Raw genomic sequence first — 26123 nt, forward strand, 5'->3', positions numbered from 1 at the left:
AATCATTAGTGTTCAACAAATATACCAACAACTGTGGGCTCTGCCTATGCATTAACTTTAATTTCTTCATAATTTTGGGCATTTTTGTGGCAATTTCTTTTTCTGTGGGTGGGGCAAGCCACACAGCTATATCATTATCATTCCAAGAAATCGAGACTGAGTCTCTCAAGTGGCGGTGCAAAAAGTTTAATTTGTAGTGAACCGGAGAGAGCAGACACGTGTGGGCTCCATGTATCGTGCTATTGCCACGCTTTTGTTTCTACTTTGCGCACTCTCAATGAGATCAATCTTTTTGGGACCAAAGGGTCAAAACTTGGGGCCCCATCTTTTCTTTCACTTTGCCATTTAATTCTACGTTATCCAATATTTTCTAATAGTAGAAAATCCATGTGTTCATCATCAAATACTTCTCACCAAATGAAGTCCTAATTGTTGTCATTGATATTTATTCAAAATATTGTTTTTTCTGATCAATTTAATTTTATAGACATGAATTTGAATTTAAGTTTCTAAATCAAATGTTTATGTAGAGACATAATTTTTCTTATAAATCAGGAATAACATTTACAAAAAATAGTTCAGATAAAACACTTTGTCAGTCAAAATTTTTAATATATTTAATCAATGAATATGGTTATATTTTGTCGTAACAAATATATTTTCCTATTTGTATAATGAAATCCACCTGGAATAGTGTAAATTTAATTTAAATATGTGCAAAAAGTATTATAGCTAAAGAAATGTTCTAAATAGAAATTGCTTTGTTCAAACTAAACCGCTATATCAATATCATGTGTAGGTAGTAGTTCAAGAGGCATTCAATTTTCTTCAGCTATTTATCCAATTGAAAGGGAAAGTTTTTCATCATCCATCGTTCAGGTAAACTTGGATAATATAGTTTATATTAATTCCACACAATATTATATTTAAGTATATTTTTTGTTTATTTATTTACAAGCTTACCATGAATAAATACGGTAAAATATTTCAAATAATATAAAATCTCAATTTTATGGTTTTTTTACCGCAAGAGAAGATATTTTGAGAAAAATTATAAGAATTGACAGTTTGGAAAATAATTACAATTGTGTTACATGCTATTAACAAGTGGTGTGGTCCTATAACGATTTTTAAGGAGTGTTACGACTTTTTACTGAAAAACATATGTAATGGAATGCCTTCCTACATTAAAAAGCGTACGAGGAATGCACGATTTCCCCTCCAAAATTTCCTCTCGGTCGGATGACTTCTTATTTAAAAAAATAAATAAATAAAAACCTCTAAAGAAACTGTCACCACACAACTTCTTCATATTATGTCGTCTGCATGCAATACGAGTTCTCCATAAACTCTAATTATTTTCTAAACTACCCATTCCTGTAATTTCTCTAGAAATTTGTCCCTTTTGGTAAAAAAGCCTAACTTCATATTTACTTGAGTGAATTATATTCTGTGAAGGTCCTCCAATTTTTGAGGTATAATATACATTAGTTTCCTCAACTTGCAATTATGTCCTGTGATAGCTCCGAAGTCACCTGTTAGCATTGGAGTTCCATTTTGTAAAAATATATACTTAAAAAATGGACAACTCCTCATATATACTCGTAATTTGTATAATTGTTGAGTTCGAGCTGAAACGTAGAAACGAAAAACCCAAAAAAGAAAGAACAGAAGAGAAAACACAGAGAAAAATGATCTGAATACTTCGCGATTGAATTTCCGATACTAAAACACAGAAGCTGGCTACAATATATAGCCAACTCAAGAAACATAAACAAACAAAACGACCGAACGGTCGTTAGCAGAAGAGACCGAATGTACACAACCAAACTACATGACCGAACGATCACAAGAGAACGTTCGGTCACAAAAGATCTGAATAAGCCAAACGGTCACAAAAAGACTGAGCAGACTTAACCAAATACAAGTAATAGAAGAGTCTAATCTACAAATGAACAAGTAGGATCACCTCGTATGATATTTTATTTAGATTATTGTAATTAATTACTTAATCAATTGTAATTGATCTTTTTTGGTTTGTGAAATGCAAAATATGAAATACGTAAAGGAGATATAATTGTTTAGAGAACAAAACAGTCAAGGGAAATATATAATGTCGATGTAGATTAATATTACTTATTCATTTTTATCTTTTTGTTACTATTTTTATTTACGTTTTGATGCAATTACATAATCGATGATTGAATTGGTGTAATTTTATCCAGTAAACTTGTTTCTAGATGGAACTTCTTACCAATCTATTTGCGTTGCTTTATTTATAATGTTGTGAGATCTAAGAAAATTGTGTAATGCAATATTTACTCACTGATCTTGTTTGTTTATTTATATTTATATTTAGTATTGTCAAAATGGATTGCCGCGAGTTAACTCGGTCCACCACGGGTTTGAGCTGGATTGAGTTTGAAAAAAAATATAACTTTTTTATGCGTGTTAGTTTTCAACCCGACTCACCAGGTTGAACTCGTAGTGGACCGAGTTAGCTCACCAACCCACCTAATTTAATTTAATTATTTTGTATTTTGTATTTTAATATTATTAGTTATCATTTTTTTTATTATATTGTAGATGATGATAAAGAAGATGTTTGAAGAGAGAAAAATATTATAGATTTATTTTAGATTGTATGATACTTTTATTTATTTATTTTGAATTATCTTTGGTGTTAAACATCATTTTAGTGTGAAATTAACCCGTTTAACTATCAACCCGTGGTGGACCGGGCCGGATTGAGCCAAATTACTCGTTTTGACAGCTATATTTATATTCAATTATGCATTAGTTTTAATTAATTTTTCATTTTCATTTATTTCTAGTTATGAATTGATCCCGTTATTTATTTATATTGCTATGTTCCAGTTTTTATTATTATTTTTTGGCAAATAAATATGATAAGAATAATTTAAAGTATTATTATGAAATGATGAAATTTACAAAAAAATAAAGATTTGATATATGTAGCGAGAGTTCTGGTTTTAGAGATTTAAAATGAAAATGACTTAGCAATTGTAAAATTAATTCATATATTTATAAAGTATGATAAATGAAGTTTGCACATTTATAAGAGTCTTTGTATCTTATTTTGATATGTTATGATTTTACATTATAGCTGTCTCACTTATCTGTTTTACCATTTGTGTATGAAAAATAAAATTAAAAATCTCCCTTTAATAGATGGAGGCACCAATGTTCCAAACTCATTCTCAATAACGATTATAACTATCTTTCCAACAATAAGCTAGAATACGAATGTTGTTAATAATTATTAATATTTTAAGGAAGATGTTTCTTTACTTTTACTTTTGTTAGTCCCAAGGATACTATTATTCTAAAAGGGCTAATGAATCCTCTCAGGAACTCGTATTAATATGTTCCCCTAGCTATTTGAAGATCAGTAATAATATTATAAAAAAATAATTAATAAATAAAATTCCTTCTATTTCTCTAAATATTAGGAAGATTTGTATTGTAAAATAAAATATATAATTGTGTAATATATAAGGTTGAATATTTTTTTGTTATTAACTTATGACGCAAATTTAGAATTCATTTTTATCTAAAATTTTCTTATATTTTGGTTTTTAAATTTTAAAAATAAATTAATATAATTCTTTTAATTTATTTGTGTTAAACATTTTATGTTTCAAATGCATTTCCAAACATATATGGAAGGATAAATGTGTTTATTGTTGTAAACAACTTAAATGTTAGTAAGAAAAGTAGTTAACATGTCAAAAAAGATTTAATATAATTAAATTAAAAAGATTATATTTATTTAATTTTAAAGTACAAAGACCAAAATGTATCAAAATCTTAGATATAGACAAATTTCAATTTTACAATCAAAGTTCATAAATTTAAAACGTACTAATCCTTAAATATATATATATATATATATATATATATATATATATATATATATATATATATATATATATATATATATATATATATATATATATATATATATATATATATATATATATATATATGGGGTTTACTAACGTGCGTACGCCTGTTGTCAGTTGGTACATTTTAGTAATGTGTACGGAGTTTTAGTAGACAAAAATACCCTTATATATCATGGATTCTAAGTTTTAAGGTTAAGGGTATTTTAATAATTTTCATTCTCAAAACTAAAAAAAAACATCAAACCCTTACTCACCTCTCTCGTTCCTCTCAACCCTTTATCTTTCATCTCTCTCACTCTAACCTTTTCTCTGTCATCCCTACAGCACCAATTGAAAAAATCAAAAACACTTGTCGTTGAACAATCATACAAAAATGAGTTTTCATTTTATAATTTTTGTCTTATCTAATTTTATCCAATTTTCATAAGCATAAAGGAATTGGTAATTGACCTGAAAAAAATCAGAAATACTCGCGGTTAAACAATTTCTTACAAAAAATGATTTTATAATGAGTTTTCATTTTATAATTTTTGTCTTATCTAATTTTATCTAATTTTCACAAGCATAATGACATCAAAGGAATTGGTAATTGGCCTGGAAAAAATAAGAAACATTTGTTGTTAAACAATTTCTTACAAAAAATGATTTTATAATGAATTTTCATTTTATAATTTTTGTCGTATATAATTTTATCTAATTTTCACAAGCATAATGACATCCGAATGAATTGGTAATTGGCCTGGAGGGTTTTTTTAGAGATGATGATTCAACATATGTAGATGATGAAATTAGAGATGTTAGTGAAGATGGTGAAATTGAAGAGATCTTGAATGAATCTTTGACTGAAAGTGAATATGTCAATGACTCAACTTTTTACAAAGACAAATTGTTTAACGACAAGTGTTTCTAATTTTTTCAATTGGGGCTACGACAGAGAAAATGTTGTTGAAGTGAGAGAGATGAAAGAGAGAGTGTTGAGAGGAATGAGAGAGGTGAAAAAGGGTTTGGGGTTTTTTTTTTTTTTAGTTTTGAGAATGAAAATTATTAAAATACCCTTAACCTTAAAACTTAGAATTCATGATATATAAGGGTATTTTTGTCTACTAAAACCCGATACACATTGCTAAAATGTACCAACTGAAAAACAGGCGTACGCGCGTTAGCAAACCCATATATATATATATATATATATATATATATATATATATATTGTTTCGGCAAGCTATGTTGTTCTCTCTCCTCTCCTTGTCCAAGCCGCGGGAGACAAATATTTATAAATTAGTATAATGAGCTTACCATTACGTCTGACTCATTAATCACGAGTAAATGGCTGTTAATTGTCAATAAATGACAATTATTTTCATTAACTTCCCATTGATGACATTTATTATTATTGATTACCTTAACGATTATTTTTACCGCCCGGTTAACTGTTTATCCGCTCGGTTAATTGGCCTAAGAGGTATCATCGGTCAGCCATGAGTCCAAAATAACTTAGAGACTCTCTTGCACCTTTATCGTTCAGTCAGCTATGAGCCCAATATATATATATATATATATATATATATATATATATATATATATATATATATATATATATATATATATATATATATATATTTCAGTATAAATGTTTTTGTCATATTTTAGAGTTTGAATTTAATGACTTATTTATTATTTTAAGATAAACAAAATACTTAGGAATTAAATAATTTATATAGACTTTGAGTAGATATTGAAGTTGAAAATATATTGTGATATATGATTGAATTGAGAAAAACAAAAGTTTTATATTGATGCATTCTAATTAATTTGAGAGCTTTAAGATTGATGATTCTTAGTAGTTTGTGTTTAAAAATTATGTTAACCACTCTTCATCCAGGGCTGGTTAGATTAGGTAGGGTTTGGATACAATTATTATTTAACACACTGATAAATAATGAGTTCGATTTTTTTAAATTTTTATTTTAAGCTCAATCCCCCTTAATTCACTCATGAATGGATTGGGTTGATTTGGGTCACATGATTTAAGATTTTGAAATTATTTTTCTTATAAATTTTATTTTCAAATATCATTCTAATTAAAAAAAAATAATGCAAACTTTAAAAAAAATTAATCCAAAATTTTGAATAAAAATTAAAAATAAATTGTCTAAAATAATTCGTCAACAACACATATATGAAAATGAATCTCGGATATGCATGTTAAACTCATCACTTAGCTCATATTAAAATAAAGTAATTTAAATTGGATGAGAGTTGATCCAATCATACATAAAATTTAACTGAATCTAAGTGGACTAAAATTAAGCCAAATTAAATAATGGAACAACCCGAATAACCTTAGCTTCACCACCTAATATAAAATAAAGTTATAATGTTTCATTTTATACATTATTACTACAATAGATGTTTTCAATAATGTTCATAAGGTAACATGAATCCTTATAACAATGTTGGTAGCATATACTAGCATCATTCAAGTCGATTCGAAAAACGTGTTGGAATTTCCATCTTTCTATTTTCTAAAATATGAAAATACTTAGCATAAACTTACATTAATTCAAAATTAGCCTTGTTTGACACCAATGGTTGAAAAAAATGTGAAAAATTGTATTTTTGAGAAATTACTGTTATATGTGGATTATAGAGAGAAAAGTTTCCTCCATCTTGCTAATGAATACTCTCCCGTGGTCATTATCAGTTTTATCCATTGAATGTTCGTCATTATATGCCTAATTAAATTAAACACGATTCAATGATATCTCCTCAAAAGATATGCTTTGGAAAAACGCAAACTTTAATTTGCAAATGCGTCCAGCTGTTATACTGAATTGATATTGACCATTGGAATGTCCACATATTCAACCTTTAAGGTTATTCAATTTTTTAAGGGAAAACTACAACATAAGCTTCTTCTTAGAAAGTTCTTTTAGCTTGGATCAAACAGAAATGTACAAACCTGTTTTATTTTCTTGTCTTCAACTAAAACTTTATTCACTATTAAATAAAGGAAATTATACCCTCTTCAAGCAGAAGGAAAAAACTCGAGTGAAGCTATTGCAAACAAAGAAGAAATGAAATAATATATCTTTTAAATTATATTTCTTCCTACCACGTTCAATAATCTAATATCATTTAAAACTCAAGATCAAAAACACTTTAAATATTAATCTCTTTTTTACAATTTGAAGTATTTTAAGGATAAAATCGTCATAAATAATTATACTACAAAACATACAATGCATATAATGTTTGATCATAACTATGTCACCCATAGACTTCATATCGAAACTTTGTTATCTATCATGAGATCGATAATAAAACATTTAGGTCCATAAAGTCTTTCATTGGAGATTAATAGTCATTCCCCTTATACCTTAACCAGAGAAGCGTTTCTACCACATCTACTAGTTGTATGTTACCTAGAAATTGAGGTTAAGTGCATTTTAAATACTTTGTCCTCCTTTTATCCTCTGAGGTGTCTTTTAAAACAAATCTATAACAAAATTTCACATCAAATACAATGTGTACTGATTAACTCTAATGCGATGAACATGATTGTAAATGTGACTATAAAGAATATTTATTTATCATCTAATGTACTAATTAAAACAGTACATTTGTCGTGATTGTGAAGCTGAGACTCTAAAGTCTACATATTTTTCCATGCTAACAAAGCATCTTTTCGTTATTTCGTTGTGATGTCTTAACTATATCATGATATTTTGAAACCCTAGTTAAAGGATTAAAGTCACTTTTTGAGTCTATCACACAAATAGAAGGAGACATTTAAAACAATACTTAACTCAATTATACACTTCACATGGACCAACAAAAAATAAATGGGGGTACATATTTCTTGGTCATCCCAGCCTGACATTTAAGTAGTACAATAGTGGAGTGTTGTGATATTTTGGATTATCCATTCAACCTTAGAGTTTGGATTATCAATTATATTATGTTATGAAAAAATGGAGTTTAATAGCTTTTGTAATAAATGTGTGATATTAAGAAATAAGAAAGAAAAAGATGTATTCATAAGAGAATATATAAGAGAACTTATTGATGTATTGAAATAAGTTTTTCTTACACATTCTATATATAACACATACTTTATTATCAACATGGGTCTCAATCTTTACATACAATTTTATCAAATAGTTACATCAAAGGAAGTGTATATCCAACTATGCATGGCTTTAATTCCTGTTTAGTTATTTTTATAAAGGAAAACCTATTTTCTAACTATAACATATTTTTATATTACAGTAATAATGTAAATTTTATAAATTACGAGTTTTAAAAATAATCTTTAGTTCAAAGATTTTTTTTAAAGAAACTTATGAAACTACCAAAATATGTTTGCGAATTGTATTTTGAAGAAAAAAGGGAAAGGAGGATAAAATTTTGTTCTAAACGACTTTTATTGAAATCGATAGTTTTTTAAAATAAATATTAAAATGATAGATTAATATAAACTTGGTGTCTTAAAAACTTTAACTTTTTTTTATAAATACATAAATTTTAGTGCAATATAAAGATTGAAATCTGTTTTTTCTTTTCTTTCCCCTTTAAAAGACTAAACTCCACTCTCAAAAACAGAGTGTTGGGTTTTGGATTAGGAGAAAAGGAGTAGGATTGCTAAAGAAGCTGATTAAATCAATTTCAAATTGAATTATAAAAAAAATTAATAATAAAAAAAATATTTTTTGTAATGAGTATTCATTTTGTTGATATAAAATATGTTTTATCAAATAAAAAATCTTTGTAAAAATTTTGAACAATGGACTTTTTCCTTATCACATTCTCTTTCCACAAAATATTATAAACATAATAGATTATCATAAATTTAATTTAGTATTATTCTTGAAAATATAAATATTACATAATTCTCTTAATTTGAAAATAAATAATAACTCCTTCTTGCCTATTTCATTTCTCCCGAAATTTAAATTCCAAATGTATCCTACGATAATGTATTGAAGTACTGTCTTTTAAGTCAGCCCACTCAGCAATATATTTTGGGCTCCACTTACCAAATTTCTTTCCTGCGTCCCATCATTTTGGAATTTATTTTTCGGAACACACTAAAACAATTTCTGAATTCTTTTTTCAGAAAACAATCACCTCTATCTTATTGCGGAAAAAAAAAATCAGAAATTTTTTATGGAGTGCAGAGATAAATTTGATGGGTGTAGGAAGCACTAGCTGATCTTTTTCCGTAATATAATGTGGAGTTAGGCCCGACTTAGTAAACCCAAAATTAAACTTGCAGCCCTTATTTGGATAATTGAATAAGAAAAATAGGTATAATTTTTTAGGCATTCTTTCTGCCCTCCAGAGTTTTCTTTATGTATCTCCAAAATTTTCTAGGTTTAATAGCTTGTTTTGTTTCCAGTTTTGGTGAGTTGCGTCAATTAAGTCTCTTCTTTTAAAAAAGTGTCAATTGTATCTCCACTTACTAAAATTTACCTCAATCAAGTCCCTTCCGTTAAGTACACAGAAACGTCGTTAACTTTTTTTCTCTCCCCTCTGCTCGTCTATGCAAACAACAATATTTGTCAGGCGTATATTCAGATCCTTTTCTTTTGTCTTTGGATTATGTTCAGAAACATGATAAGGACTTTTTTAACAATATTCATTGCATAGAAGAGTGAAACATTTTTATGTGCATTTACTTTATCCTTTAGTTGGTACAACAGTCAATTATATTAATAATTATTTTTATAATAAATTAGATCTTTATATACTTTATTATTAAATCTGATAACAAATATATCATAAAAAAACAAAATTAAAAATTTTAGATTTACCTAAAATTTATAAATATAAAAATATAAATTTTTAGTCAAATTAAATATTTATAATACCTTTTAAATTTGAAGAAAAAGTGGTTGTACCGGAAAGACTACATATATAATAGTGTATTTTTAATTATGTTTTTAAAATTTAAATATAATTTTATTTTAATTTCTTTAAGTTACTTAAATTTGATTATTTGATTATGGTAATTATAATTTTTTTAGATAAATAATGGATATAGTACCATCAACATTAATATATTTTATTTTTAATGTAATAAATAATTATAATTAAAGTTTCAGTAGAAAATTTTATTTTTATTATTTTTTTTTGAATTCTATTGATCTAATTGAATTGTTTTATATATTATTAAAGCCAATATATATATATATATATATATATATTTATTAAAGGTAAAATTAGTATTAATATATAATTAATTTTTAAAATATTATTTTTTATTTATAAATTTAAAATAATTAGTGATTGTTTCAAAATTAACTAATTATTAATATGTTAATAATGATTATTTTTTAATAAACTCACTTACTAAATGCATGCTTAATTATATTGATCATAAAATTTAAACAAAAACAATAAAATTATTAAAAAATTAAATTTTTAATTTTTAATTTTAGAGTAATTAAGAAATAAATACCTTTTAAAAAAATTATAAACTCACTTATTTTAAAGGAATTAAAAATATATATTTAGATTTATTTTTAATTAATTTTTCAAAAATTTTCTTTTAATTAGCAAGACTTTCAATTTCTTTTAATTATAATGTAATATAATTAAAAAAAATAAGAGTGTAAATATATAAAAAATGACACTATAAAAATAATAACTAAATAAAATTATTTTCTTAAAGAGAGTGATACTTATAAAGAAACCTAAGGGTATTACATTTGGTAGTAAATATTGTATAATTGGTAGAAGAGAGAGAAGAAGAATAGTAGAAGAGAGAAAAAAAGTTGCTGCGTTGGACAGAAAAAGCAGAAAAAGTAGAAGAGAGAGAAAAATAATTAAGGCCGTTTGTACGGATTGAACGGAAGGGATTTCATTTGATCTAAATTTTATTAAGTAAGGACGTAATTGACACACTTTTTAAATGATAGACTCATTTGACATTTTCGAGCAAAACTGGAGACAAAATAGGGTATTAAGCCAATTTTCTATATATATATATATATTTATATATATTTGCATTTTAATTGTTATTTTAATTTTTTTGAAATTTTCTTTTAGGAGTTATTAGGAGTTTCTCTTTAAGGTTCAATATTTTAATTTTTTTCAGAAATTTTTGTTTAATTGTTATTTTAATTAATTTTATATGTTTCTTTTAATTTACTTTTAATTGTTATGGTTTTTTTGTTTTTTTATTTTATTTATTTGTGTGTTATTGTTTAGAGGGTAGGATTTATGGGTTATATATATATATATATATATATATATATATATATATATATAGTTTTTAATTTTACTTTTAATATATTTTTTAAATTTAGATTTAAATTGTTTTAATGGTTTGTGGTTTTGTTAATATTTTTTATTTTTGTTGATTTTGTGTATTTTTTAGGTTTAGGGTTTTTTTATTTGTTATGGTTTAGGGTTTATGCGTTGTTGTTTTGTTCAAATTTTTTTAAATTTAGGTTTAATATACAGTCTTTATTTATGGTAATTTTTTTCAAATTAGTATCTGTGTTTTTTATCTCTATTGAGTTTTTATATTTGGAAAATTCGAGGAAATAGGTCATTGTCATTGATTTCGTATTAACATCGTCAAAGAGGGTGTCACGTGACTATTGATAATTTCTTTTGAATCTTTTAACTATTTTTTAAAATAAAAATAATTTTAAAATATATTAAAAAAAACAAGAACTAACATGTGACATCCTCTTTTAAGAGTGTTAGTTCGGAACTAGGGATGACAATGGATCGGGTTCGGTACAGATAGTGTCTATCTGAAACTTAACCCACAAATTGAAAACTCAACCTGCAACCCGCCCGATGTCCACGTAGGTACTCGATTAGAAAAACATGCGAGTATTTTAAAAGCCGCGAATACCCACAAATATTAAAAAATATATATTTTATACATTTTTAAAATAAAATTTAAATGAAATTACAAAAGATATATAAAATTTAATATAAATTCAATTAAATATAAATTAAAATTTAATTTTAATTAAATTTAATGTAATAAAATATAAATTAATTTTAGTTTTAATTATATTTAATTAAATAAAATATAAATTAAATTATTATTTTTTATTTTTATTTTTTGCAGGTATTAGGTACTTGCAGGTTGGGTAGTATAATACACACACCTAACCCATTTATAAACATGTATTAAAATACCCGTTACCTACAACTCCTGGGTACTAATTATCCGTCGCAGATTTTCCGTGGGTACCTGCGGACGCATGTTTTTTGCCATCGCTGTATGGAATTGACAAAAAAGATCTAATTGTTTCAATTTTTAAAAAATAAAGATGAATTTGAGACTAAAAAAAGTGAAGGACCTATTTAAAAAAACTCACCATAAATATGAACCAACTGTATGATTAAACCTTAAATTTAGTTATTTGTTATGTGTATTGATTTTAATCCTTATTCAAATTTGTTTGTTATAGAAATGACAAGAACATGAGATGCCTCTACATGAGAGTTTTGCACAAGATAAATGTAGAAAGATGTTTATGTCATCTGCTCGTAGAAGGGGCCGTGTTGGTGAAATTTTTGATGTGGCTGGTTTGATGTCTCTATGTGATATTGACGTTTATTGAGAGATGACATAAACATGCAACCACTTTCCACATCCTCATTGGTGAGATGATTAATGACATGTCCACGCTGCTACATCTTCCAAGAGCAAGAACATGAGAGAGAATAACCATAAAAATCCAAGATTCTTTAATCAAGACACCAAACACAACTCCTAAAAGAGGAGAAAGAGGCGACCTCGACACTTTGAATTACTGTCAGAGAGGAAACATGATACGCCACTACGCACGACGTAAAAGGAAGCAGATCCGCAACTTTGAGAGGCATGTGAGAGCTTGTAGGAGTTTCGATGAAGGCGTCGTTGATGACAGTAGACGCTGATGACATATCTGATAGTGATAATCATAGGCAACGACGACTTTGATGGATAGTGGACAACAACGAAAAAGTTACTGAATATAACTAAGATTAGGAAAGCAAACTGCTCATTAAGACATGTGTTAAAAGACAAAATTCTTTGACCACCGACAATCACTGTTGGCTGGCGCTGACCAGCAACAAAGACAGTACTGAAAGAAACTCATATAACCAGGCTTTGATTCGATGTTCAATATAATAAATCATTAGATTTTGAATTCGGAAAAATCCTAGATTTTAAAATTTGATGAATTTTCTAATTATATTTTAAAATTTGATAAATTTTGTAAATCGAATTTCAAATACTCGAAAATTCGAAAAAGATGTAAGGTAGAAAATGACTTCAGGGTGCAAGGTAATTAGTAAATATAAAATTCCACTATAATAAATATGTTTGATAATAAGTAATTCATGTTTACATAATTTATTTTATTTTATATTATATATATATATATATATATATATATATATATATATATATATATATATATTTCAAAAGATAAATTGAAATCATAGTGAAATTTGAAAATGTAGGAAAAAAACTTGAAGAAAGCCCCGAATAGTCCCAAATATTGGGCCAAAAATGTAGCTATGCCAGACACGTATTTGAATGGGCTTCAGTTGAGGAGCTCCAAATCACTATTCCGACCGCAGAGTCAGTGCATGCATATATCTAATTTTCATAAGGAAATAATTCCCTAGAGTATATGAGTATCTGAGTATGGTAAGCGAAACATTAGGATTTAGGAAAAGAAAAGGAAAGAGTATAATCGTGAGCCGCGTGTGGCGTGATCGAAGGTGCGCCAAATGAAAAAAATAAGAAACACAATGGGACAAAACATAGTGGGTTGGCATTCCTAATAACCCACACAACAACCAGATGGTCGGAGCATCCAAACCACGCACATGATGTGTGATGTAAATAAAGTCATCATCATGTCATGCTAATGGCTATGGCTATGGGCTGAAATACCCTACAATGGAGTCAAACTAATATATACTTGTGAGAAAACGAAGTTTACTACTAACTACCGTGAAGCATCCAAGCACTGGCACACAAATGTTGTCCTTGGTCCCCATGTCATGAATAGTTGAATCAGTGATTAGTTGTTTGCTCACCGGCTACAGAGATAGAGAGAGAAAACGAAAGACTCTTCTTTGATCGTTCTTTTTTGCATGCTTCCACACCGTTGCTGTTGGTGTCAATTGCTACCATCACTTCTTTGTACTCATTATCATGCCCTCTAAAATAATGACTTTCACCCAATTGCATTTACATTCCAACACTAATTATTAATCTTTGAATCCAGTTAACCAGTGCTGTCAAAACTTTTCACACTACATTTTATTACAAGTTTTATAATTTAAAGTATTAGTATTTCTCATCAATCATTTTATCTTTATTTTCTTAATCAACCTGTTAAAAAGAAAACTTTATATCTAATTCAATTAAAAAATTGATTCGTTAAGATTTGTACTCATTTTATTTTATTTTTAATTAATGTAAGATTTTCAATACATTTATCTCGAGATAAAACTGATTTTCATTAACATAATAAACAAAATAAATAATAAATTTTATTAAAATAAGTTTTAATTTATCACAACTTCTATCATATCTTTACCCTACTTCACTGAATCAATTTGAATAACTATGTCTTAGAGCCATAATTATAAAACCTCAGAGTTATTTGGCGCCAACCTACCGTTCGCTAAGTTGCTGCTGTCATTCTTGTTTGTTTGTTTGGAGGAACTTAGGGGAGAGAGGAAGAGAAGTATGGGATACAAATGCCATCTGTATTATTTGGAAGAAGACTAAGAGAGCTAACAGAAATCATGGCCAGATTGTGTTAAATATTATTTTTAATTTTACTATTTAATTAAAGAGAAAAAAATATCTTTTTTTTTCTTTTATTTGTTTTATACTAGTATTTTTAAGCACAAGGGGTTTCTAAAAAAAAATAAAATATATCTTATTTAGCATGGTAATATTGTTTTGATTTAGTATTTAACAAGGATATTTTCTTTAGGCGGCTCGAATATTCTTCATCGAATCCACATTCCGTAATCAAGAGACGGGGACGTGGGCCAACCATATTTTGACACATCAGCACATCACGTGATCCTTCCACGACACCATATGCAATCCATTGTGCATCCTACGTGGCAAGACCAAGTTTCGAGAAAATTTGGGAACTATCCGAAAATCTTGACCGTTAAAACTTGGTTGCTCCCTCCCTCCATCTTCGTTTGTGGCTCTTACGAAAGGAAACACAATTCGTTATTCTTCCGCGTTGCATACACTCTTAGAAACAACGCACTGGTGTCGGAGTTGAGCCATGGCGACGCATCCGCAAACTCCGACCTCATCGAACGCCTTCTCCTTCCTGTCGAAGGGCTGGCGCGAGGTTCGAGACTCGGCGGACGCTGATATCCAACTCATGCGTGACCGAGCGAACTCGTTCAAAGACCTAGCCACGTCGTTCGACCGTGAGCTCGAGAACTTCTTCAATTCCGCAACGCCGCCGTTCTCGGTTCCGGCCATGCGCTCTCCGCCGCCTAGGGAGATCGAGTTCGTCAAGAGTCTGCGCCCGAAGCTGTCGGAGATTCGACGCGCCTACTCCTCACCCGATTTCAGCAAGAGGGTTCTGGAGAAATGGAGCCCGAGGTCGCGGATTCGAATCGACCTTTCCGCGATAAAGAAGGCTATTGTGTCGGCGGAGGAAGATGGGATTGTGGATTTCGAGAAGAGGGGAAGGAGGTTGAGTTTCTGGGAGGAGTGGAAAAACGAGGGCGAGGGTGAATCGAAGGACTGGGAGCCGATTCGTGCATTGAAGATCAGGCTCAAGGAGTTTGAGAAGCGCGGTTCTTCTTTCGAGGCTTTCAAGAACAGTGAATTCTTGGAGAAAGTCAAGTCTGGCTTGGTCTGTGCTTCTTCCTCTTTTACTAATTTTCTTGGTTTCTTGTTAATTGTAGGGCTCTGTGTGTTTTGGGTAGGGTCTCTGGTTGTGGCTAACTTTAAGTCATTGTTTCTTTGGAGGAAGAACTTGCTTGGCTATTCCACTGCATTTGTTAATGAAAATTATCTGTGCAGATGGATTATTGATGTTACAATTAGAACCTGTAGGAAGATTATTTGTTATTACTTGTTAAATACCCTTTTTGTTCGACAATTTAAAAATCACCTTCTGAATTGATAACTGATTTGTGTTTGGTTTCTGTTACTACTGGATGTTTTAATAACTTTAATGATTCACTGAACGAAATTAAGAAGGAATTTGAAATGATTATTGTGTGAGCCATATTTCGGGCACGAGTGCAACAGTACTGAGGTCAAGCCATTTGTTGGTTGAGATGTGTGTTGACAGGTTCATTTGTTTATTTTTAGTGAATCATGTACTCGGCTCATGTATGTGGTTTCTACCGTTAACTGTTCTTTATGAGGATTCCGGAGTTTTTGTTTTTTAATTGCTGTTGTGATTTCCGGCTTGTATTTTTTGGGCAAATGAGCAAATTTTTGTGAAGTGCTTTTGTTATGAAAGCTTACGTGTTCATTTCTTGACTTTCTTGCAGAAATCAATGTGCAAGGAGCCTGAGGAGTCAAAGGTTTGTGCGTTGTATGTTTTGGTTCTTTTGTTTATATGAATATGTCTGGACAAATATTTTGTACTTTTTGTAAATTAACAAGAAATTGTATGAGACTGGTCATTTGAAAGTTGTAATCTAACTTTCAATGGATCACTGTGCATATATATTGTTGAATACGATCAAACACCAGTCCATGGATCCTTAGGTTGCGCCTCTGGGCATGAAGTTCCACTATATTGATATTATTTAGCTGGATATAAAAAAATATTTCTTTGAGTTAGTTGGCATAGACATTTATTTATATTCCATTTTCAAAGTAACATTAATGTTTAATTTAGACATTAGGGCAATCAGTTAGGAGAATATTGGATATATGATACTAAAGAAATATGGGTTAAGTCACTTAAGCATGACGCTGACATCTATGCTATGGATGTGTTCTACACGTGTCAAATATTCCTGAGTTCTGATTCTTGTCTGCTCTGAACTTGTGGCCTTGATTTGAATCATAAACCATGGTTAACATTTTCATTCATCTTTCATAGGAAGTGCCACCATTGGATGTACCCGAACTTCTTGCCTACTTTGTAAAACAGTCTGGGCCATTTCTGGACCATCTTGGAGTGAAAAGAGGTACATAGTTATGCCCAATTATTGGGATTTCCACTTTATACATCTTATCCGGAAGTTTATGTTCTGTTTTTTCTTAACCAGTAAACTTTGGTAGAAACATTTTCGCTTGCAATGTAAAGTGACTTTTTTGTTTCTACTTTCTTGTGTTTATAAATCACCTAGTTGGTTTCTCCTTTCCTGAAATCTTAGACAATGAATGGTTAGTATAAGCATTCTGTTCCATGTATCTGGTAAAGTAGCTAAATGAAACAAACCGATGTAATGCTTTCCAGCTACAATAATTACCCATGTCCTTTTTCTACTTTCTTTTTGGAATTTACCTTGCTATGCTATATACTACTGCATTATTCTTGTTGTGATTGGTAAGCAGGTGTCGACTTTTGATGTATTTGTTAGCTGCCTCATCCCTTAGTTATTTAACAGTGTGATTAACTCGTCATATATTTCATGCAACTACGTGGGCGTCAAGCAGATAATTAGTAGATGAAGATTATTGTTCAAAACATGAAAAATTGTTTCCCAAACCATCAAATAATTTCTTGTTGAAAACGATTGTAATCACTCTGATTGTCAATTGCTTAGTTGTCAACTTTATCATTCACTGAAAATAATAAAATTCAAGATGCAACAAATTTGTGATCAAGATTTAAGATATTTTCATTTGTCATTGTATTTTACACTAATTTTTAATATAATTTAAGGGAGTTGAAACATTCATTAATGAGATTTTTATTAGCATGATTGACATGAGGTATACTTCTAATCCAATTTTAGATTTTCAAAATACTCATTCTAGTTATTCACTTTTTAATTTATCAAAAACACATCAATTGATAGAAAATATAGTGAAGGTTGAATAAAATCAGCTGTTATTCATTTGGTCCATTAAGTCTTTTGTTGGACTAGTTGGTTAATTAAGTGGAAGAGATTGGTTATACATGTTAAAGATATGATTTGATTACATTAAATAGGGAAATAGGATATGATTTGATTACATTAAATAGGGAAATAGGATATGATTTGATTACATCAAGTAGGAAAATCTCTTATAAAAAATTCTCATTATTAATTATTGATTTTGTTCCTTATTGTTGTAGTTTGTATCTCTTCATGATAAATGAAGCGTGTGTACACAACACATAATTACAAAATCTTTTCAATATAGTATCTGAGTGGTACCATCTGTGACTTGTTTTGGCATTAATATGATGTTAGGCTATGACTTTTTCCTTAGACGTATTGAACTTGACTTTGTCTCTGACGTTCTCTCTCGGATATACAATACCCCGCTGAAGCATGTTTTGCTTTCCAGCAGCAACCACCTCCTCCAAGCAATTTTTCTCCCAAGCAGCGGTCACACCATCAATGCATTTTTTGCTCTTCAGAAGTCATTGTGCCCTCCAAGCAATTTTTCTCTTCAGAAGCCATTGTGCCCTCCAAGAAATTTTGTTCCTCCACCAGCCGCCACTCATCTTTGTGCTCCTACAATCCCTACACTCTGAGCGTGTTTTGCTCTTTGGAAGTTGCCGTGTCTTTTGAGCATTTTTGGTCTCCTGCAACCATCATACCCTTTGACCATTTTTTTTCTTTTTGGCAGTCAGCACGCTCTTCAAGCAATTTTTGCTCTCCAGTAACCGCTGCACCCTTTGAACATTTATTTTGCTCTCCCGTATTGCCAAATCCTTTACCCTGTGATAGGACTGCCCTTTTTATGAAATCATTACAGTTCGTGACTCATGGCCAACTGCTTTATGTGAAACTCTTTAGTGCTTGGTCATTGGTCACTGCCTATAGATATTTAAAGTTTTCAAATTTGGTGCTAGAACAATGTTTGTGAGTAGGCTGTATAATATCTTTGTTTTCTTTGAAGTTAGATATCTAGTTTATGGTTCTATGGTTCACTTGATCTGCTATTCAATGTTGATGATTTTTTAAATGTGGTTTCATCGCAGACGTATGTGACAAGATAGTTGAAAGTTTGTATAGCAAACGCAGAAACCATCTTCTAGTGCAATCCCTATCTGGGGAAGAGTCTTCTATTGTTGGGAATGGAAACATAAATGATGAATTGGATTTACGAATAGCAAGCGTCCTTCAGAGCACAGGACACCGTCACGAAGGTGGATTCTGGACAGACCATGCTAAGCATGATCCGTCTGATAGTGAAAGGCATGTTGCAATAGTCACAACTGCTAGTCTTCCTTGGATGACAGGAACAGCTGTAAACCCCCTATTTCGAGCTGCATATTTATCACAATCTGCAAAGCAGAAAGTCACTCTGTTGGTTCCATGGCTTTCTAAATCAGATCAAGAGCTTGTTTATCCCAGCAGTCTTACTTTTACTTCACCAGAAGAACAGGAAGTTTACATACGTAGCTGGCTTGAAGAAAGGATTGGTTTTAAGGCAGACTTCAAAATTTCTTTTTATCCTGGGAAGGTAAGTTTTCAGTAGAATTATTCCTTTATGTTTCATATCACTTATGTCAATGTTTACATTTCTTCATTCTCATGTGTAGTTTTCAAAGGAAAGACGGAGTATAATACCTGCTGGAGATACTTCTCAATTTATACCATCCAAGGATGCTGACATTGCTATCCTGGAAGAGCCGGAACATTTAAATTGGTATCATCATGGCAAACGTTGGACTGACAAATTCAACCATGTTGTTGGTATTGTTCACACAAATTACTTGGAATATATCAAGAGGGAGAAAAATGGAGCACTCCAGGCATTCTTTGTGAAACACATAAACAACTGGGTTACAAGAGCATACTGCCACAAGGTATGTAATTTATCGTTCTAGTATTTTTCTTGGGCTTTCCTTCTCTTTAAAAGTAGAAACTCCTTTATTCTGAAAAAAAGTTACTTTTTTAAAGCTTTTTATAAAATTGTGTTTGACCAGACTTTTCCTTTAAGGAGAAGATAAATTAAAAAAGTCTAGGCCAGCACTACCTAACTCAGGAGATTATTAGATGGTTTTGGTGTTTTTGTTGATAAAAGGATTTCTAACCATAAAAGAATTAATCAAGAGAAAAGGTGCTAAATTTTTTGCTTATATACTCAGGTTCTTCGTCTCTCAGCTGCTACTCAGAATTTACCCAAGTCTGTAATTTGCAATGTTCATGGTGTGAATCCAAAGTTCTTGGAAATTGGAGAAAAAATTGCTGCAGAGAGGGAGCTTGGGCAGAAATCCTTTACAAAAGGGGCGTATTTCTTGGGAAAGATGGTGTGGGCAAAGGGATATAAGGAGTTGATAGATTTATTAGCAAAGCATAAGGCGGACCTTGACGGCTTCAAGTTGGATGTGTTTGGAAATGGAGAGGATGCTAATGAAGTTCAGAGTGCAGCTAGGAAGTTAGATTTGAATCTCAGCTTTCAAAAAGGAAGAGATCATGCAGACGATTCTCTTCACGGGTAGGAACAGTCTGAAAACTGAGCTCCGAAATTTATAGTGAAATATATTCACAACAATAGTCCCCAATTTGTTGTGAAATACACCTAAATGAAATGGTGGAAATAAATTTTGAAGTTACACATGTATTACAACGTGAAACTGTGCTATGTTTTACTCCCTTACCTTCTTAAGGTGCATTGAATCAATTGATTGTGTTCAGAAAATGCAATATCCAAAGCTATCTTTTATACATGCATGCTGCACATTCACCTACACATGATTCTTTCTCATGCTTTACATACCCTGACAATCTGAAACTTGTTTTTTATAAAATTTGTTCCTGTTTTGACACAATTTATCCTTCTTGTAGGTACAAAGTTTTTATAAATCCTAGCATTAGCGATGTGCTATGCACTGCTACAGCTGAGGCACTTGCCATGGGAAAATTTGTAGTTTGTGCAGATCATCCGTCAAACGAGTTCTTCAGGTCATTTCCCAACTGTTTGACGTACAGGACGTCCGAAGACTTTGTGGCAAAAGTAAAAGAAGCATTAGAAAACGAGCCGTATCCTCTAACACCTGAGCAAAGATATCAACTTTCTTGGGAGGCCGCTACTCAAAGATTTATGGAATATTCTGAGCTTGACAGCATCCTGAATAAGGAAAATAATGGTGAAAAGTCAAGCCTGGATAAAGGAAAGCTCGTTCCCAAGTCAGTTTCAATGCCTAATCTGACGGAACTAGTGGATGGAGGCTTAGCATTTGCTCACTATTGTCTCACTGGGAATGAATTCCTGAGATTATGCACAGGAGCAATACCTGGGACACGTGACTACGATAAACAGCATTGTAAAGACCTTCATCTTTTGCCGCCGCAGGTAGAAAATCCCATCTATGGCTGGTGAATGGATTGACTAGTTTGAACAGGTGGCGAAGGGAAACTTGTCATACCAGATCATAACAAGCAGTACTGTGAAAACTATCATCTCATGCTTGTAGGTAGAAAAACTTATGGATGGCTGGGGATCGTTTAGTGGTTTGAATTTTAGTTTCTGCTCTGAATTACAGTGGTTTGTCTTAGGTACTAGCATTCTAGGTTTTCAATTCTTTAAATTTTGTAGTTCTTTTTGTTTTTTTGTAAGTGATGTAGTTTAATATTTTACCAAAACACTAATAGAAAGCTAATGTAAAGTTGCATGACAAAAAGTAGAACGTTCTGCCACGTAATTAGTGGAGAATAAGCTGTAATAAATTTGCATCGGTTTACGTGGAATAAATTGTTCAGTTGTGGTAACTTGAAGGACTTCCTTTAGGGTATTCACTCTCCACACGGAAACATCAGGCATTTTGGTTAGTGGGAAGGAGAGGGAAATTAAAGAATAAAGGGCATTGCTGCTGTGATCTTAATCAGGAAAGAAATTAGTTCAAAAAGGGGAAGAAAATGTTGTCACTGATTTATGTAAGGATGAATAAACTTCAAAGGCAATTGCTTGCTGCACCCTATCAATGGAATTCCATTTTTATCCTTGGTTGTTTATTTGAAAGTTGTGAGACAATGTTGAATTGGTTTGGAGTGTTTTTTGTGTGGGGTTTTCTGGGAAGCTTTAGTGGGGGTGGAGGTGGTGGTGATTTGCAAAAGCCAGACAAGCTGTAGGAGGTGAGGAATACACTTCCAGAAGATGTGATCCTGTATAGATGTGGGAGGTGAGAAATGATTTTCCGAATTCGTGTTTCTGGAAGAGTAAAGTATCATTCTGGAAAAATCATTCCAGAAGTAGTTGAGGTAGAACATGCATAACTCTCCCGGAAAAGGAATTCCGATAATGTTGAAAATGTGTTCCGGGATAATGGTTCCAAAGTAGATGTGGCGTGGATTCCGAAATGAGAGATCCGAAAACATGAATTTCTGGAAAGGTCATTCTGGAAGTGTCTCTGTGCTACTTATTTCTCTCTACATCTCCAATTTCGATCTCTCTGCATCTGCAACTCCAATCTCTGTACATCTGCAACTCCTTTTGGGTATCTGTTACTCTTTTTTCTTGAATTTGTGTTTTGTTGGGAGAGAATTTCATGGATGTTGATTTGAGGGTATAGAACAATTTGAGGGTGGGTGAATGGAGAACTCACACATCTGCACTGTTCAGTGAGGAAAAAGAAGAAAAGGTTAAAAAAATTTAGTTTAGATTAAAAAACCAATAGTATTAATTTTGATATTTCACATATTTGATGGGTGCAGTTGAAATTTGAGGGGTGCAGCAAGAATTTCTAACTCCAAATACTAGACTTGATTAGGGGCTTGCGTAGGAACCATCCAAAACAAATCCCATTGGGATTTCTCCACCCCTATATAAAAGAAATTCCCACTTTCCTTTTTTGGATTGTGTAATTTGGAACTCACATGACTTATGAATTATGCAATTCAAAAGCTTTTTTTTAACTCTTTCCAATTTCTAGAAGTTACTTTTGGCTTTACATTGGAAAATATTTTTGGCTTTACAATTTCTTTTCTGGACTTTTTAATTCCAAAGTCTAATGACTTCCGGATTAAGCAATTCACAAACTATTTTTTCTTGGCTCTTTCCAATTTCTTGACTTTCCATTTATATATTTCGGAAGTCATTTTTGACTTTTAAGTTATAAAATAATTATTTTGAAAAAGAAAAGTTTCTAAATTATATAATATGAAACTTATTATTTACTTTCAAATTATATAATTAAAAAAGAGGATAACATGAGAAATTTTTAATACGAGGATGCATGAATTAATTATAGAAACGCATCGAAAGAAGAAAAAAAAAGAGAGTAAACACATGATGAAAAAAATAAGGAAGAATTAGAGGGATACAGGGGTTGGAGAAAACCGGTAGTTTGGAGAGGATCCTAGTGTAGAAATATAGCAAATGACATTTAAAAAGTGATAGTGATTTAAAAATAAAGAGTTGATTACTTTAATATTAATTTTTTTTAATATAAATAATTTTATTATAGACGAGTTTTATTATTTTAAAACACACAATGCTTTTAGAAATCACTTTTTTAGAGTTTTATTATTTCTCTCTAAAAGTTCTTTCTCTCTGCTCGTCTTATTGAAGAACCGAGACTGCATAATTGATCTTTATGGTGAGCTTTTCAATTTGAATTGATTAATTTCTCCGTTCGTAAGTTGAATTTTAGCTTTTTTTCTTGGTTTGCCAATTCTTGATATGTATGTTCTTTCCTTACATGTGAATTTTTATGACTTGCATGTAGTTTGAGTTTTCTATACCAGTATCTATTGATTAGTGATTTTAATTGTGTCATCTATTTGTGTAGTTCTTAGATATAGATAGGGCATCCTATAAGTTGGAAGTGATTTGAGATTTCTTAGAACAAATTCATTTGTTTCTAAGATAAAGGAAACTAATTGTACTAATTTAAGTTATATGTACCTTGAATATAGAATTGTATTATTGTATGGTGAATTGACTTGATTATTGAATTATGTGTCGAGTATGATTTGTTGATTCATGGTTAAATTCATAAATTGCATGATTATGTTGTATGATGAATTGACAATTTTGGTTGGAATGTTTGGTTTATGAACATGTTGGTTTGGATTTGATGTTGTATGTTTAAGAGAGTTATAATCTCAACAATTGGTCAAGTGATACGAGTTTTTATAGATAAAACTGTTTTAAACTAATTAACTAAGAAAATAGTATCCATTTGATCAATTCAACAAATATAAGTTCTCTTAAAAAGTATAAGAAATAGATTTGGTATCTGGTACAATGCCTAGTGGTGCTAGGGTGACGCTAAATATCTTAATTTGTGGATGGGATAACGTTAAGCAATGTCAAGTTTGTGAATGTTTTGGCATTGAGTGACGTTAGGGTGCCGTTGAGCGTCTTCCTTGTACCGCAGGTCTTAGCTTAAAGATGTTGAGCGTTAAAAAGTGTTGTTGAGCATACCTTTTCCCAAGAAGAATGGTGCTAAGCGTCACCTTTTGCGAGAGGTCTAACACCGAGCCCTCATGTTTATATTTGAATTATTTTTTCTTTGGCTGTTTGAAATGAATCCACAATAGACTTTATGTATCTTTAAGAGCATTATGTTGTTTATTCGGATACGATGTTGTGAATGTTAAAATAATTGTTGATTTATGAGTTATTCCAAAAATGGTTGATGATTTATGGATAAATATGCATGCAAATAATGATGTATGAAATGGTGATAATGATGAGCTTATTAATGGATATGAGCCTTATATATGTTTGACATAATTCTAGGAATTTCGTGTTTTCCATGTTATTTTGTTTATGTATTTCTTTTTTTTGCGATAATCACTATGAGCAGGAGTATTGAAACATCTCTAATGGAGAACGATGATGCTCCATGATATTTTTTTCTTATATAGTCTAGTAATTTTTCTTAATTATATATATATATATATATTATTACGATTTTTTAATAATTGTATTAATACTATATATTTATACGTTAAGAGAATATATTTTATTTATCAATCTTGTAATATTTTATTTTATTATTTATAAGATACTAAAATTAGATTGTTACACTAAGTCAACAACTTAATTTGTAATGAGTTACATAAAATCTAACTACAGAAATTTTTTTTCTCTTCTATGAATTAAAATTAATTTTTCATATATTAATTTGTAGAAGATATTTTACATTTATTTTAAAAATAATTTTATTCCTGAATAAATTAATTTTAATTTAAAAAAGAAATTTATTTCATTTTTGCTTTATTTTTGAAAAAAAATTGATGAAGAAAATTATGAAACATATATAATCTAATTTAATTACGAGGGTTAAGAAGAGTTACATTTTGGTGAATTCGTGTTTTCTGTAAATTTTAATCATAGTTTACTTTGACATTAGGATATGAAAATTTTCTCATTATCGTTTCTGTCAATGGGCAAATAATTGAGTTGACTTAGTAGCCTTAAAAAATTCATAGGTCAGAGTGATTTATAATTCACTGTAAATTAATGAAGTTGGTTAATTTGTTTATAGTAACCTTAAAGTTAACTATCTTCTAGACTTATTTGAAGTTAATGATTTAATAGAATAAGATAAAACATAAGAGTAGATGGCATAATAGGATAAAAGGGAAACAACCATATTACATGATATGTGTAACAAAATTATATATTAGAAATAAGGATGATGGTAATATAACAAATAATAAGACGACATAATGATGATGGTAATTATAGCAAGGGTTGTTATAAAAAAATTTGATGTGATAGAGTGGTATAAAAATTATCGTGATAATAAAGATTTTTTATAATTATGATACTATTAATAACAGTTATGAAATTAACAAATGAAACAAAGAAGAGCAATCACCGATATGTGATTTGATAAAAATGAATATTAAAAGGAGAAAAGAATTATTTTATTTTTCTATATGTGACCACCAGTAAAATCCTTACTTTACAAATATAAAAGATAGATAATTTTAAGCCGAGTTTAAACGTTGAACCAAGTAATTAAATCTAGCAGAATTTTACACTATTTTATGTAATTTCCTTTTCTGTTCTATGCTTTTTTACCATTCGTTTTTCACAGTTTACTTATCTATTTATTTCATCTTAGCACAATCTTTTTCTTTTGACCAGCA

The 26123-nt window shown here is 30.1% G+C and overlaps 1 protein-coding gene across 1 annotated transcript; it reads left to right on the plus strand.

The window, feature by feature from the left end:
* The first annotated feature begins 15120 nt into the window (after positions 1-15120).
* On the plus strand, positions 15121-21788 carry LOC108329119 (digalactosyldiacylglycerol synthase 1, chloroplastic). The gene is made up of 7 exons (XM_017563168.2): positions 15121-15802; positions 16452-16484; positions 17012-17099; positions 19052-19536; positions 19616-19882; positions 20165-20514; positions 20865-21788. The coding sequence occupies exons 1-7, from the start codon at positions 15218-15220 to the stop codon at positions 21397-21399; spliced, it is 2343 nt and encodes a 780-aa protein (XP_017418657.2). The 5' UTR covers positions 15121-15217; the 3' UTR covers positions 21400-21788.
* The last annotated feature ends 4335 nt before the right edge of the window (positions 21789-26123 follow it).

Source organism: Vigna angularis, chromosome 2 (assembly GCF_016808095.1).
Source record: "Vigna angularis cultivar LongXiaoDou No.4 chromosome 2, ASM1680809v1, whole genome shotgun sequence".
Lineage (NCBI taxonomy): Eukaryota > Viridiplantae > Streptophyta > Magnoliopsida > Fabales > Fabaceae > Vigna > Vigna angularis.